Source organism: Sinohyriopsis cumingii, chromosome 2 (assembly GCF_028554795.1).
Source record: "Sinohyriopsis cumingii isolate HCF-2022 chromosome 2, ASM2855479v2, whole genome shotgun sequence".
In the NCBI taxonomy this organism is placed as follows: Eukaryota; Metazoa; Mollusca; class Bivalvia; order Unionida; family Unionidae; genus Sinohyriopsis; species Sinohyriopsis cumingii.
Window position 1 is genome coordinate 74,225,340 of NC_142962.1, and position 12,721 is coordinate 74,238,060.

The 12,721-nt window shown below is 36.5% G+C and overlaps 2 protein-coding genes across 14 annotated transcripts in view; both read right to left on the bottom strand.

Moving 5' to 3' along the window:
• Positions 1 to 7,872, bottom strand: part of LOC149805185 (RNA-binding protein 4B-like) — a 31,297-nt gene extending 23,425 nt beyond the window's left edge. For 12 of the 13 annotated variants that reach the window (XR_016418194.1, XR_016418189.1, XR_016418177.1 and 9 more), the window contains exons 1-4: positions 7,795 to 7,872; positions 3,560 to 3,662; positions 1,925 to 2,066; positions 371 to 454 (exon numbers count right to left, since the gene is read on the bottom strand). Coding sequence is in view for 10 of the 13 variants with exons in the window: in XM_089948237.1 (XP_089804363.1) it covers positions 371 to 454; positions 1,925 to 2,066; positions 3,560 to 3,561 (228 nt within the window). In the remaining 3 variants the exon portion in view is untranslated. The remainder of the gene's footprint in view (positions 1 to 370; positions 455 to 1,924; positions 2,067 to 3,559; positions 3,663 to 7,794) is intronic. The other variant, XM_089948212.1, reaches the window with a different exon arrangement.
• Positions 1 to 12,721, bottom strand: part of LOC149805186 (mitochondrial amidoxime-reducing component 1-like) — a 134,516-nt gene that overhangs the window by 19,061 nt on the left and 102,734 nt on the right. The window lies entirely within an intron of this gene.

The window sequence follows — 12,721 nt, forward strand, 5'->3', positions numbered from 1 at the left end:
ATATTAATAGTGAGGAGACAGAGAATAAATCTCATACAGATCAGTTACAAAGTACTCTACAAGCGTCTCTCTTTACTCAACACGAGACAAGAAATCTTGAGCATCAATCTGCTCTATGAATAACAAATACTCCCAGATATGAGACCACGACTCAACAACAAACGACTCTCGAGGTTTCAGTTTCACTCCCAAGATTTTCATTTCAACTATAAATTTTGGTGTCATGGGCAAATGACTCTTCAGCTGTCAAATCTAAGGAGAACTATGTACCCATTCCTCTGTATTCACGCAATGAAAATATTCTTTTTGTATATGACAGTCAATTTAGTCAACTTGAACTTCTAAGACAAACATTTTTTCTTCTCCATACCTCTACTTTAAGTTGTGAACCTTCAAACGATGTATCATTCAGTGCATCCACTGCTGTCTTGGCCTCATCTGGGTCAGAAAAGTGCTGAAATTAGTAAACTTTGTAATGAAGCGACAAAGAAAGCCATACTTGTGCCTATTAACAAGATTAAAAATAAGTTCTACACTGCAAGACATTCGTAAACTATCACTTTAACATAACCTATGGAGCAGTTTTATACTTCAGAGTCAATAATTTCAGCCAAGTGGCCTTTAAAGATTCAGCAAACTCCTACAAATACTGTAAATTCCAGAAAAACTATGCCAAAGGAACCGAATACCAGAATTATCTTAACGGGATTTAAGCTCTCCTGAATGAAAATATCCAGGCATTCAAGACATGACCAAGACAGAAGCTATGTTCAAAAGTATTCCAATTCCTGGACTGCACTTAACCCATTACCTTGGTGTAGAGCTCTGTAGGCAGTTCATATACATGTACAAATTCACATACTGTAGAGTGCTATAAATAGAACACCTGTTACCTATTTGATGTGATGTGATTTGGATTTTTAACGTAGCTTTAACGATTTTTCAGTCCTATCGCTATGATGTCTGCAATGTGTCAGTTTATAGTGATGTCTAGCACTGGGGTATCATGCTGCAGACATGTGGCATGATGTCCCACCCAGTCACATTATCCTGACATCAGGCCAACCAGTCCTAACACTAACCTCTTAATGCTGAGCGCCAAACGAGGCAGCTGTTAGTTTTTGTAAGTCTTTCATATGACTCGGCCAGGGATCTAACCCACGACCTCCCGCATCCAAGGCGGATGCTCTAACCACAAGGCCACTGTAGAGGTCCCAGTTACCTATTTGACTACATGTGCATAGGCCTATTGTTGTTGTATGTTCAAAATTAATTTTAACCATTTTACATTTTCGGTACACATTATAGAGTTAAGAGTAAAATGTGATCTTTATACCTCTATAATTATTTTCCACCAGATAATTTTTTTTATTTGTTTTAAAATCTTGCGACAACTCGCTCAGTCAAGCCAGTGAAGTCATGACCAACCATAACTGCCACTTCTCAACCTCGAAATATACTGGTTCTTTATTTATGTTTATAACACTAAATCATCTGGATTTGATAAATTATAAAAACTGAGTGTTGCCTACATCAACATTAGAGTCTTTACTCAAAGTACTGAAGCTTTCATAGTCACGATTCTACTGAACTAAAACTGCTGCCTCCATTTAGGAAAGTGGAGAATCCAACCCAATTACTTGTGATGGGGGTGCTATGAAAACCAGCTCAAAATGGCTGATGTTTACAGCAGGCGTCCAAGTGCGCTTACATGAGAATGGGGTAGAGGCATCCCAAGGTGCTTACATGAGGTAAAAGGTTAATATCTTCCCTGTATAATTCCAGATATGAAACTAAAGTATTAGTGCTAATTATATACCTTAAAGAAAACAGTGTAAGGCAAATACCACAAATTCCTTCTCAGAAAGTTATAACTAAAATAAATTATCTGATTAAATGTAATGCATAAAACAAAACTACTTACTACAAACCCATAGTTCTTTACAATGTCACACTCGACAACTTCACCATACTTCTCAAACAACTTTTGAAGATCTACTCTTCTGCAGGTGTCAGGCAGATTTCCAACATAAATCTTTGTGGATATTTTTCGGGACATTTCTGCCCTGAAAAATAAAGATTTGTAGCTGTAAAATACATAATGTGTTTGTAAAACAAAATTTTGAAACATGTCAATGTGCAGACATCAAAAACCCAAAAATTAAGAGTAAAAACATTTTTGAAATACTGCTGAAATTATTGAAAATCTAATCAGGTTATCTCTCTCTCTTTCTCGACATACACAAAAAAAACATGTAAACAAAAGTTCAGCTTGGAGGTGACGTATGCTTAATCCTGTTAGGAGCCATCCACTTAGTAGTTATGCATGGAATTAGGTGGAGGGGGTGGCAAAGTTTTGAGTATGTGTGCACATTGGGGGGGGGGGGAGACCAAGTATAATGTATGCAAATAAATTATATTACAGCTACTACAAGAAAAACATGTCCCTTAGCCAACAATAATCTATAGGATTCACACCCCTCCTGTTTGTTTGTACCCCACTACCGATTTTAAAAAAGAAAAGCATCAGGATATCAAAAATGCATAAAATTCTGCAATTAAAATTTTTTAACGTGAATGTCTCAAAGGGGTCCCTAAAAGTCAACTTGTTGGCATTTTCAAAGCAAATGGAACCTCTAGATGTAAACAAGCATACTGACTGCTTGCTGACCATTTCTAGTTTCCAGAACAGTCGATGGCAGTCAAAACTTTGGACTGCATCCAATAATTGCAATGTCAAGAATTTAAACAAATAAAGCAGAGGGACTCTTATACACATTTGTTCAAAGAGATTAATTCCAAATTTTGTGGAACTGAGATTATCAAAGACAGTGAACAATCATATCTGCTGCTTGAAAACAAAGACTCGCATATGTAATATGGCAACCGTGTTACTAAAGAAAACCTCCTGTTTGGTTTTAAATTAGAAATTGATGAATTTAATGGCTAAATATGGTGCCTTTCGTTATCACTGATGCTACAAAACCATATAGCGGGGGGGAAGAGGTCATACTAAGTAGGAGTGATGCAAACACATCTGAGGGACCTAGGAAGAAGTACACTATGCTACATGGGTGGAAGGTAGGATCAAAAGTGGTTGACATTTTGCATACATAATGGATGGCCCCTTAACATTGCTTCATCAAACGTCTTAAAAGATTTTTGAGAAATTGCTGAAATGGCATGAAAATCCAACAAGTTCATCAACATATAGACACAAACATGCATACCAAATTTCATTTTTTAAAAATCTCAACTGGTAAAGCACAATCAAATCTAGTGTGTGAAAACAAATATAAAAATGTTCAAATTATTTTTTTTAAAATACTGATAATGGCCTGGACTAGAGTCAGATCATCTACGTATGAAAACGTGTATGAAAAAACGTCAGTACACATTACCAAGAATGGCTTCTGTTAAGCTGTTTTAACAGGGTTTCTTCTTCTTGTAAACAAGTACAGGTCCCAAAAAATTTAAAATGTGTACAACTTTTTTTTTAATGGCCTTGAAATTCAAGTCATATCAAATACATACGTATGCAAATATGAAAGCAACTTACATGTCTACATTAAGTGGTTTTATGCAATCTTGGTAACAAGTTTCTCGAGGCAGATGACTGTTAGATGACCAAATCAAGATACCCCTTCAGCAATCAATGGGGGCTAAAAAGAAAAGGCAAAACAAAGTTTACAAGAATGTACAAGCAAAGTTCTGGACTTTCAAGCCAGAGATTGGGATACTTATAAAATGGCAGTCTAGTCAATGTCCTATGCTACTAATCCAGAGATTCTGCTGAGCACACTCACTGCAGATCTTTAATAAGAAACAAAGGTAAAAAGTAACATCCATACAAGTCAGAGACCTAAGTTTCACTGGGGTTTTTTGGTTGTTGATTTACATGGAACGGAAATACACCAGTGTGGTTTGCACCTTGCTGGAAGATGAAGAAAACTTTTATTACAAGACTTAAGTGGTAGAATTTCCAATCATTCTTTTCTTGACCAACTCATTACCACCTACACATACAAAAAAAAATCTGGCATCAAAGAAGCATTCGGCAGGAAAATTAACATGGGAATGCAAACTTTACAAATAAAAATGTTATAACATTTTAGAAAATAATGTTGGTGTTAGGTCCATAGTAAAGCAAAACAAACCAATCATTATACAGGACAGAAATTCTGAAAGAGACTCAATATTTGTCAACTTAAAAGTTATTGCAACTTTGGTTCTGCTGTAATCACACCCTCCTGTTTGTACCCTGTAACAATTTTGAAAATTAAAAGCTCCAAGGATATAAAAAGAGCACAAACTTTAGTTACTTCATTGTAGCAACCAGGGACCACACTAGAGGGCTCCTGAGATTAATATTTAGATTTCTCAAAATGACAACCTCATTACCCCTGGTACTTTCTCCACTTTCATATGTAAACAGCCGATATTATTACATCAATATGTATTCACGGTTTAAAGATCAACCATCTGCATTTAGCGTATTATCAAAACTCGATCTGTACCATATCATTTTTACAAAACATCAGCATTATTTCACGAGTGCCAGTTCCTTCTCTCACAATGATTTCACAATTTAATGCTACTTCATTAACTATATTATATTGCTCAAAAAGTGGACAGAATTATTAATATGAACAAAAATCTGATATCCAAAATTTAATGTTGCAACATAGAGAATTTACACCAAGAAATACCAATTTACTGTGATAAATTTTTGGAAAACCTGTACAATATGAAAATGAGGAATTTGTCAAGAATTTTGTCCATATGACTTGACATGATATGCAGAATTATGAAAGATTAAATTTAGGTTATACTTCTATTTGTTTAACTTTTGTCATTAGTTTTAAAGATATGATAATGGACCAAAACTATCGTAATTCTAAAGTACCAACTGTTGTTTACTAAATTGTGAACATTGTAAATATTATGTACTATTAGCTTTAAAAGATATAATCTCAACTTGTGTAAGACTGGTCATGGTATTTAATGCAAAAATTGGGGGGGGGGGGGCATTTCAAACATCGCAGAAAGGTTTTACATGTACCTGAAACAATGAAAAGTGATTTATTATAAAAGATGAATGTCCACAAAGCATTTCCATATGTAAAAAATATGCAAATTTCAGCCTGAGATAACCATGAGGTCAAGACTTTGCAAAAAGTGACCAAAGACCAATATTAAAATGGTGGACAGTGCACTAGTCTGAATGCATGCCGTTAAGTTTTAAACAGATAACATGCAAATGTGTTCAATTTTGAATTCTACATACACAAACTATGCAAAAAACATTAAACTGTAAAAGCGTCACATTATTTCAACACGTGTATGACTCAACAAAAAATAGTATTTCATACAAGCGGGGGGGGGGGGGGGGAGGAGGAGGAGGGGGGGGGGAACAATTGATGAAAAGACCTAAACAGACTTCAGAAGTAAATGAAACTTAGAAAAATGTCTTGTTTATTTATTCCTGTAGCTGAATGTTCACCCAACATTTCTATATAACCATATATAAGAAATATGCAAATTTCAACATGAAACAACACAAGGTAAAGATTTTGCAAAAAGTGACCAAGACAGATATAAAAAATGGTGGGCAGCATATGTGTTTGAATACTCCTTTTGAATTTATCTGAAAAAGATGAGTTCATATTTTAAGTCATCACCTCTGTTGCAACCGATTCATAATTTCTAATGTGACCTATTTCTTCAACAAGACAAATCCTTTTATCCACATTAGTTTGTTGTTCTTCATTTCGTTTAAGAAACTTACTCAAAATGCAAATTTTTCCTATGCCGGTGTTAGTGAAGCTGAGACTGAAGCCTGTGCAGATGGAGCCGAGATTAATGATCTATAACTGAGCTTAGAACCACAGGTGCTTGATGTAAGTCTGATGTAGAAAATTAAAAACAATACATTGAAGGAGAAAAATATTGTTGAGTGACAAAATACTTCAAATTATCCCCGTGACCCATTCTGACACAGAACCCCATCATTCTATATATGAGATATGGTAAGTTCCAAATACTTCGTTCCACACATGACCCTTGATTTCCTTCTGCTATTTTCATCTTTAAATGCACACAGCCATATTCAATGGTTTGTTTTACTCCCGAGTTAAGTAATTGTAAGTAAAAACATACTTTTGCATCAACCACTGTTCTGTAATTCAAGAAAGCATGTATCATAGTGTCGCAAACATGGTATATATAGCTCTTTTCACTGGTTTCAACCGAGCATAACACTCTCCCGGCACAATGTAAGACATAGCACATATTGATTTTGTTTTAGTGCTGTGTCTTAGTTTCCAAATAACGGCCTTGCATAGCGTGTTCCGATGTCGCTGACTAGTAGTCAAAGTTTCAGGAATATCTCACATTTGGCACCATATATCAACACTCTTCCACTAATTTATGTGTAATTAATATACTTACTATGCTGTCTTTATCCTGGCAGAATGAAAATATGATACTTGCAAATGGATGCATTTTCACATTTTGTTTACATTTGAATTTGTTGTTGTTGTAGGGTTTAACGCCATTTTTCAGCACACGATAGGCTATACATGGCGGCCAGTATTAATGGTGGAAGAAGAACCCAGGAAAACCCCGGAAAGAACCACTGACCCATGAGAAGCTACTGGCAAGCTTTCTCACATACCCACATTAGCCGAATCCGAGACTGGAACCCACGCAGACAGAGGTGAGATGGCAGTGATCTGTAACGGAAAGCGCTTTAGACCACTCAGGGACCCCTCATTTGAATTTGTTGCAATGCGATGGTAGTCTAGGTATGCTGAAGTAAGTTCAAGTTGGGGATATCTTGAACGAAATGACCTGTTGCTTTCAGTTCCAATAGGCATAACATATTTTTATTCGTTTTATTAAAGAATAATATTTCATCTTAACTGGATTTTGGCATTCCCGGCTTTCATCATCTTCCAGCCAATTGAAATGTTGGCCAACGAAACTTGAAAACAGGTCCATTTCTTTTGTAAGAATTTGAACTTATTAGAGAAAAGAAATCAGAGTAAGTCCGACTAAAACATTATGATTTTACTTTGTTGAAAAGCGTAGTTATTTTAGTGAACAGTTGTGTAAAATATTCCTGAAAATTAGACTTTCATAACGATGTTAGTCAACATCAAAACACGCTACATAGTGCCATTAGCTAGGCTGTAAGACCTAGACGCACACAACATAAATATTAGCGTCGAGGTCTTCCATGTAGGACTATGGTCATGGGTGGTACGAAGCATTTGGAAGTTACTTACCTTTTCTCTTATATAGTATGATAGACAGTCCTAATTCAGAATGGATATTGGGGGTAATCATGTGTATTTTTGTCAATGTATGATTTTTTTTCCTTCATATTTTTTTTTACTCAACATCAAGCTCGTGCTTAGAACACTCGCCAAACATGGACCCAAGCGAGAATTTACGTTTGTGCGCTAAAACGACGATGAGACTAAGTTGCACAAAATACGATAATGTCCATGCGAAGAACTGGAAAAAAATGAAAACGTTATGGAGAAAAAAATATTATTTCACTGCTACGCGTTCAAAGCAACCTTATCTGTCAAAATCAAACCTGAACCAACCAATCAATACCCCCCCCCCCCGCAACGGGAGATTTTACACTTGACGCATCGAACCTAAAAAATGACGTCCGATTAAATGCAAATACAATTTTTCTTCAAATTGCGATATTATGTTGTGCCAATTTTTATCCCTGTAATACATCAAAGATCACTACAATTTTTCAAGTATCAAATTCACCTTTGTTCGGAGCACAAAGATGTCTGCCCACGCCGTTCAACTGGTTTCCCAACCCAGTTTATCCAATGATTATTTAACAATGAACCAGTCAAAATGGTTCACTATCGCCATCTGTTGGCGATAATTCTTATTATGGTGTAATGTGTAGCAATAACATCCACCATGTCTATGATTTTGATATTCTAGCAACTAATTGAAATCATGAAGGATAAATAAATAAATGGGTAAAATGTACAGTTTGGGGAATATCAAATAAAGGCATCACTTTCTGAAACTCTGTAGTCGAAAATGTAATTGTGTATTTACCTACATGCTAAACGTCTCTTTAAAAAAATAAAAATAAAAAAACACCTTGCCAATTTTACCGAAGAAAGGACTATATCGCTAGGAACTCAGCGCATCACTTTTACATTGGAGTGATGCTTGCCTTGGACGCATGCCTCGGCAATTTAAATTTCAGCTAAATAACCGATGGATACACAGGTGTTCTGTTCTGGTATGAATTAATACTAAAAAGTGAGTGTTCTGAAGGTTTTAATGTCATGGATCAAAACAAGAGGGATTTTACTTACATCCGTATGCAAAGGTCAGTGCAAGCGAGCGGCCGATAGTCCGAACTAAAAAGAGGCTAAAATTTTCATTCCAAAATGTGTCCCACACGGTTGGTCTTCCTCACCAGTAATGTCATAAGAAAAACAAAAGGCAGAGAACCGCTTGATGTCAACAGCACGGAGTGCAAGGGCGTTATTACCATATAGCAAAAGTATGCACAGCATAAGGGCCCGCGAATACGACCCTATCCAAACAATTTTTTTAGACAATAAATAAAGAAACCAGGAACATGCAATGTACCACCTATTAAATACCATAATTTCGACCCGCAAAATTGCCATTAACATTGCAGGACCCCATCGGTAAGTTTTGCATAGTGGCCCAACAACAGGCACTTGATTCTGTGGAAACTAATCAATGCATGAAATTCGTTCCTTCCCTTTGCTTAACGCTACGGAGTGCAGAAAACGAACCAAAAGAGTTAGGTGCTCGAAGAAAGCTTCACTCAGAGGATATAAGTTTTTTTTTTTTTAACAACTCACAAAGAACAAACAATACATTCCACTGAGGCAAAAGTGAGTCAGACACTGATCCCTGAAGCTCAAAATACCTAATGAGATCGAAAAGATGAAAACCTGACCGAACGGATGAACCCATTAACAAGCTGAGGAAAAGGGCTTCTCTATAACACTTAAGTGTGGACACTAAATATTATTTTTCCTCGAAAAAGAAGAGATAAAAATCTGCGACTACGCTCAATGGGAACAGCTAGGAACAACACGCCTCCTGCCGCATCAATCACAGAATATTCCCCACTTTGAATCTTAAATCCTAGAGGCAGATTTCTTCCCAGCCTGTACGATGCAGTTGGCAACATTTCTTGAACACTGTGTGGCGTGACAGGCTTGTTATGCCGTCACTGTGGTAGGGTGCTTCCAATATTTTATTTAAATTATTATAGTAGTCCTACCCAGGCTCGATTTAGGTTAGAAGTAAAATTATTGATTGATGTAAAGCTCCGAACCCCCACTAAGCAACGCAGACAGTTAATCGATCCCATATACATAAAAGTGAAATTCAACTAATAACAATTTAATGACAATTAAATAATCAAATGATTAAAATTTTCCCCAAGTACTCTCTCTCTCTTCCGCTCGACCCTGAGATAGCCCATTGCATCGTTTGACTAGTAGTGTGAGATAGTTTTCCACCTGTCCTTGTATTCTACTCATTTGTGTATTTTTCTCTCCTATTCCTCCACTTCCTTCTCTTCCTCCCGACTTTCTCCAAATTTCTTATCCTCATCGACTTCTCTATACTTCTCCTCCTTTTCCACTGTCTCCTCCTCGACTCCTTTTCCTCCTCGACTCTAGACAGACTAGACTTGTCGACTCCGACTCCTCAGCTTACTTCCGTCTCCCTTTTTAGAGACTCGCGACTTAACTAAACCGGAAGTTCTCCCCCCCCCAAAAAAAGCTTCCTTTACGAAGCTTACTTTTCTTAAAATGTCCTAAGTTTTACCGCCAAATTACGAGTGGCTCTCGGAGTAACTATTAATTGGTGCGGTTCCTCTCCGATTCTCATCATAGAGTGAACCCCTTATTCCAAATGGCTTTATGTCATTATGTTGTTCCATTCAATATGATATAGTGCTTTGTAAAAATCGTATAGAATTTTGATTTTATATAATTTTGAATAGGGTTTTGTGCAACACCCTAATCTAGTGTTATATATAGACTGATAGGCTGGTTTACTGAGTCTCTTTAATTAGTGATCTTTGCCGCAGATATGTATTGTCCAGTGTTTGTTGTATTTGTAATGCTATAGTGTTGTAAGTGTTATTGCGTTTTGTTTGGATGGCATTATAAGAGATCAAATCTTGTTCAAGTTGGTATTTATCTAGAGGGCTATCTAGAAAATAAAATAAAAGTGGTCTGATAGAATCTAAAACTCGCAAATGGAAGTTTTTATATTTTTCTACCAGAGTTCTGTCTTTGTTAAAGAACGTATAGAAGTATGAAAAGAAAAGAAATACAGTTCAAAATAAATTGAGTGCATGTTATGTGTGTGGTTTACTATCTCGAAGTTGTTAGCAGTATTTATATGTTCCCTGTGTTTTTTTGTGTTCGCTTTGTTCTTATTTATTGATCCTCGTTTTGGGGATATCAGGTGTAACCCGTCCTACCTCGCGTTAGCCACGTAGCATTGGTATCACATCATCATGCGCTCCTTACTCGGTCCCATTTGTTTTGCGATGTACCTAGCCTTACCTAGCGTTGTTAAGACTAATGGTTTTCTACGAGATAGTAGTATTAGAGTTAATGTTCTTATTTATATTATGGTATGCATCTTAATGGGGAAAAAAAGAACTTTAAAAAAGGCATCAAGGTTAAAAATGTAACATTAGTATCGAATTTATCATTCTCATAAAATGGAGGATGAGGTGAGTGGCCTAGAGAGGGCACGAGGGAGTGGTTCCGGCCCTGCGCACTGGCTGGAATCCTCCCCTAGTGGAAGATAAGCCAGTTCCATCCCCATACGTCTTGTGCTTAACCTCATCTGTATGAACTGAATTACCTAAGAGACAGCCATATTTTTTTTTAAACTGTGCATACATTTATATAATGTGATGAACAGTATGCAACTTATACTTATAATATTTAAAATTTCTATAAGTGTATGCAGGTGATGAGGGTATTGTGGAGGGTATGGAGCCGGACTCTGACCCTGCATTGCTGGAATCTCCACCAGTGGGTGATAAACCAGGATCCGTCCATCCCCCGTCATCCCTCTCTCACCTTACAATTTAACACCCTTCAAAGGTGATTTATATTAAAACATTTCTTATATTTGTACACCCTACAACGGTGTATTAAATTAAAACGTGCTTCGTTTTGGGGATTTTATAATATTGATTGCAAAATCCTTTAGGTCTTCATACAGTTTATCATCATTGATTTCGTTATTATATAAGAAGTTACTATCTTCCCCTATTCCTTGTTTTTAAATTAAGACTTGCTTTATTTGTTTCTTGCAACCGCCGTTTGAGGGCAGTGCAGGATCAAGTGCTTCCTTGAGTCCGTGTTTTGCCCGCAGAGATGGCATGGAGGGATAAGATGGATATTATGTCTGTTAAAGGCCTCCTCTCCGGTCATCCAGGCATCATGCAGAAATAGTAAATAATTGTTTGGTTAGAAGGGGATTTAATTCTTTCCCAAATCCTCCATATTTTCTTCCAATTTAACGTTGGATTTCTTATCTCTACTGTCATTTTAATATGTTTCAATATATGTTCGTTAAGTTTTAAATAAATTGTGTATTCTTGATCTTTTCCCCAGTATTCTTTTATGTTTCTGTATTTATATATAATGTCGCTCACACGTTTACAATTACGCCGCTACTAAACATTTAGTTAATTATTATTCTTATAAATGAAGTCATATTGTTTACATATATATCCACAGAGATATACATATATTGCCTCCCATGGATATTGTTAATTATTTTTTAAGTTTCTTATTATATTAATGATATTTTATTTTTGTTTGTTCCCTAGGTGGGGCAGACCAAATCCACCTTCACTTTTGGTTTTATACAGCAGTTTTTTTTGTGTGTGTGAAGGTAGTGAATTTTCCTATTCCATATAAAATGGATGATTTTGTCTTCTAAAATATTTAACATGTTTTCAGTCAGATCTACAGTTTTATTTATATAATTTATTTGACTACGTCTTGGCAACTTGTATCCGTTCCATTATATTCGGGGCCCCGAGTGGCCGAGTGGTCTAAAGCGCTCTCCGTTACCGATCACTGCCATCTCACCTCTGTCTGCGTGGGTTCGAGTCTCGGATTCGGCCAATGTGGGTATGTGAGAAAACTTGCCAGTAGCTTCTCGAGGGTCGGTGGTTCTTTCAGGGGATTTCCCGGGTTCTTCCTCCACCATTAACACTGGCCGCCATGTATCATGTGCTGAACCATACTACAACAACAACAACAATAATCCATTATATTCAGTGGGACGTGTTGCCCTGTGTCTATGTTATCTTCCACGTTGTTTAGAATATATTTAAAGTTAAGGTCTATGGAGTCCTTCCCATAGAAGACTCCTAGTGCCTTAACATACTTTTTAATTAGGTGGGGAGCCCTGATGATTGCCCCTCCAATTCCCAATTAACAGTATTTCCTGCAGTTCTACCAAAATTAAAATATTCCTTATTCAAGTGTTGAAACGAATCTCCGTTCCGAAAACAATTTGTACAGTCATCCGCATGGAGAAGGATTTTAAATTCCCTCTCCGTGTTGGGATCCTTATACCTTCTATGTTATTATTTGTTAAAATATTTTTATTGAGCTCTTCAATCGCTAACACGTATAGG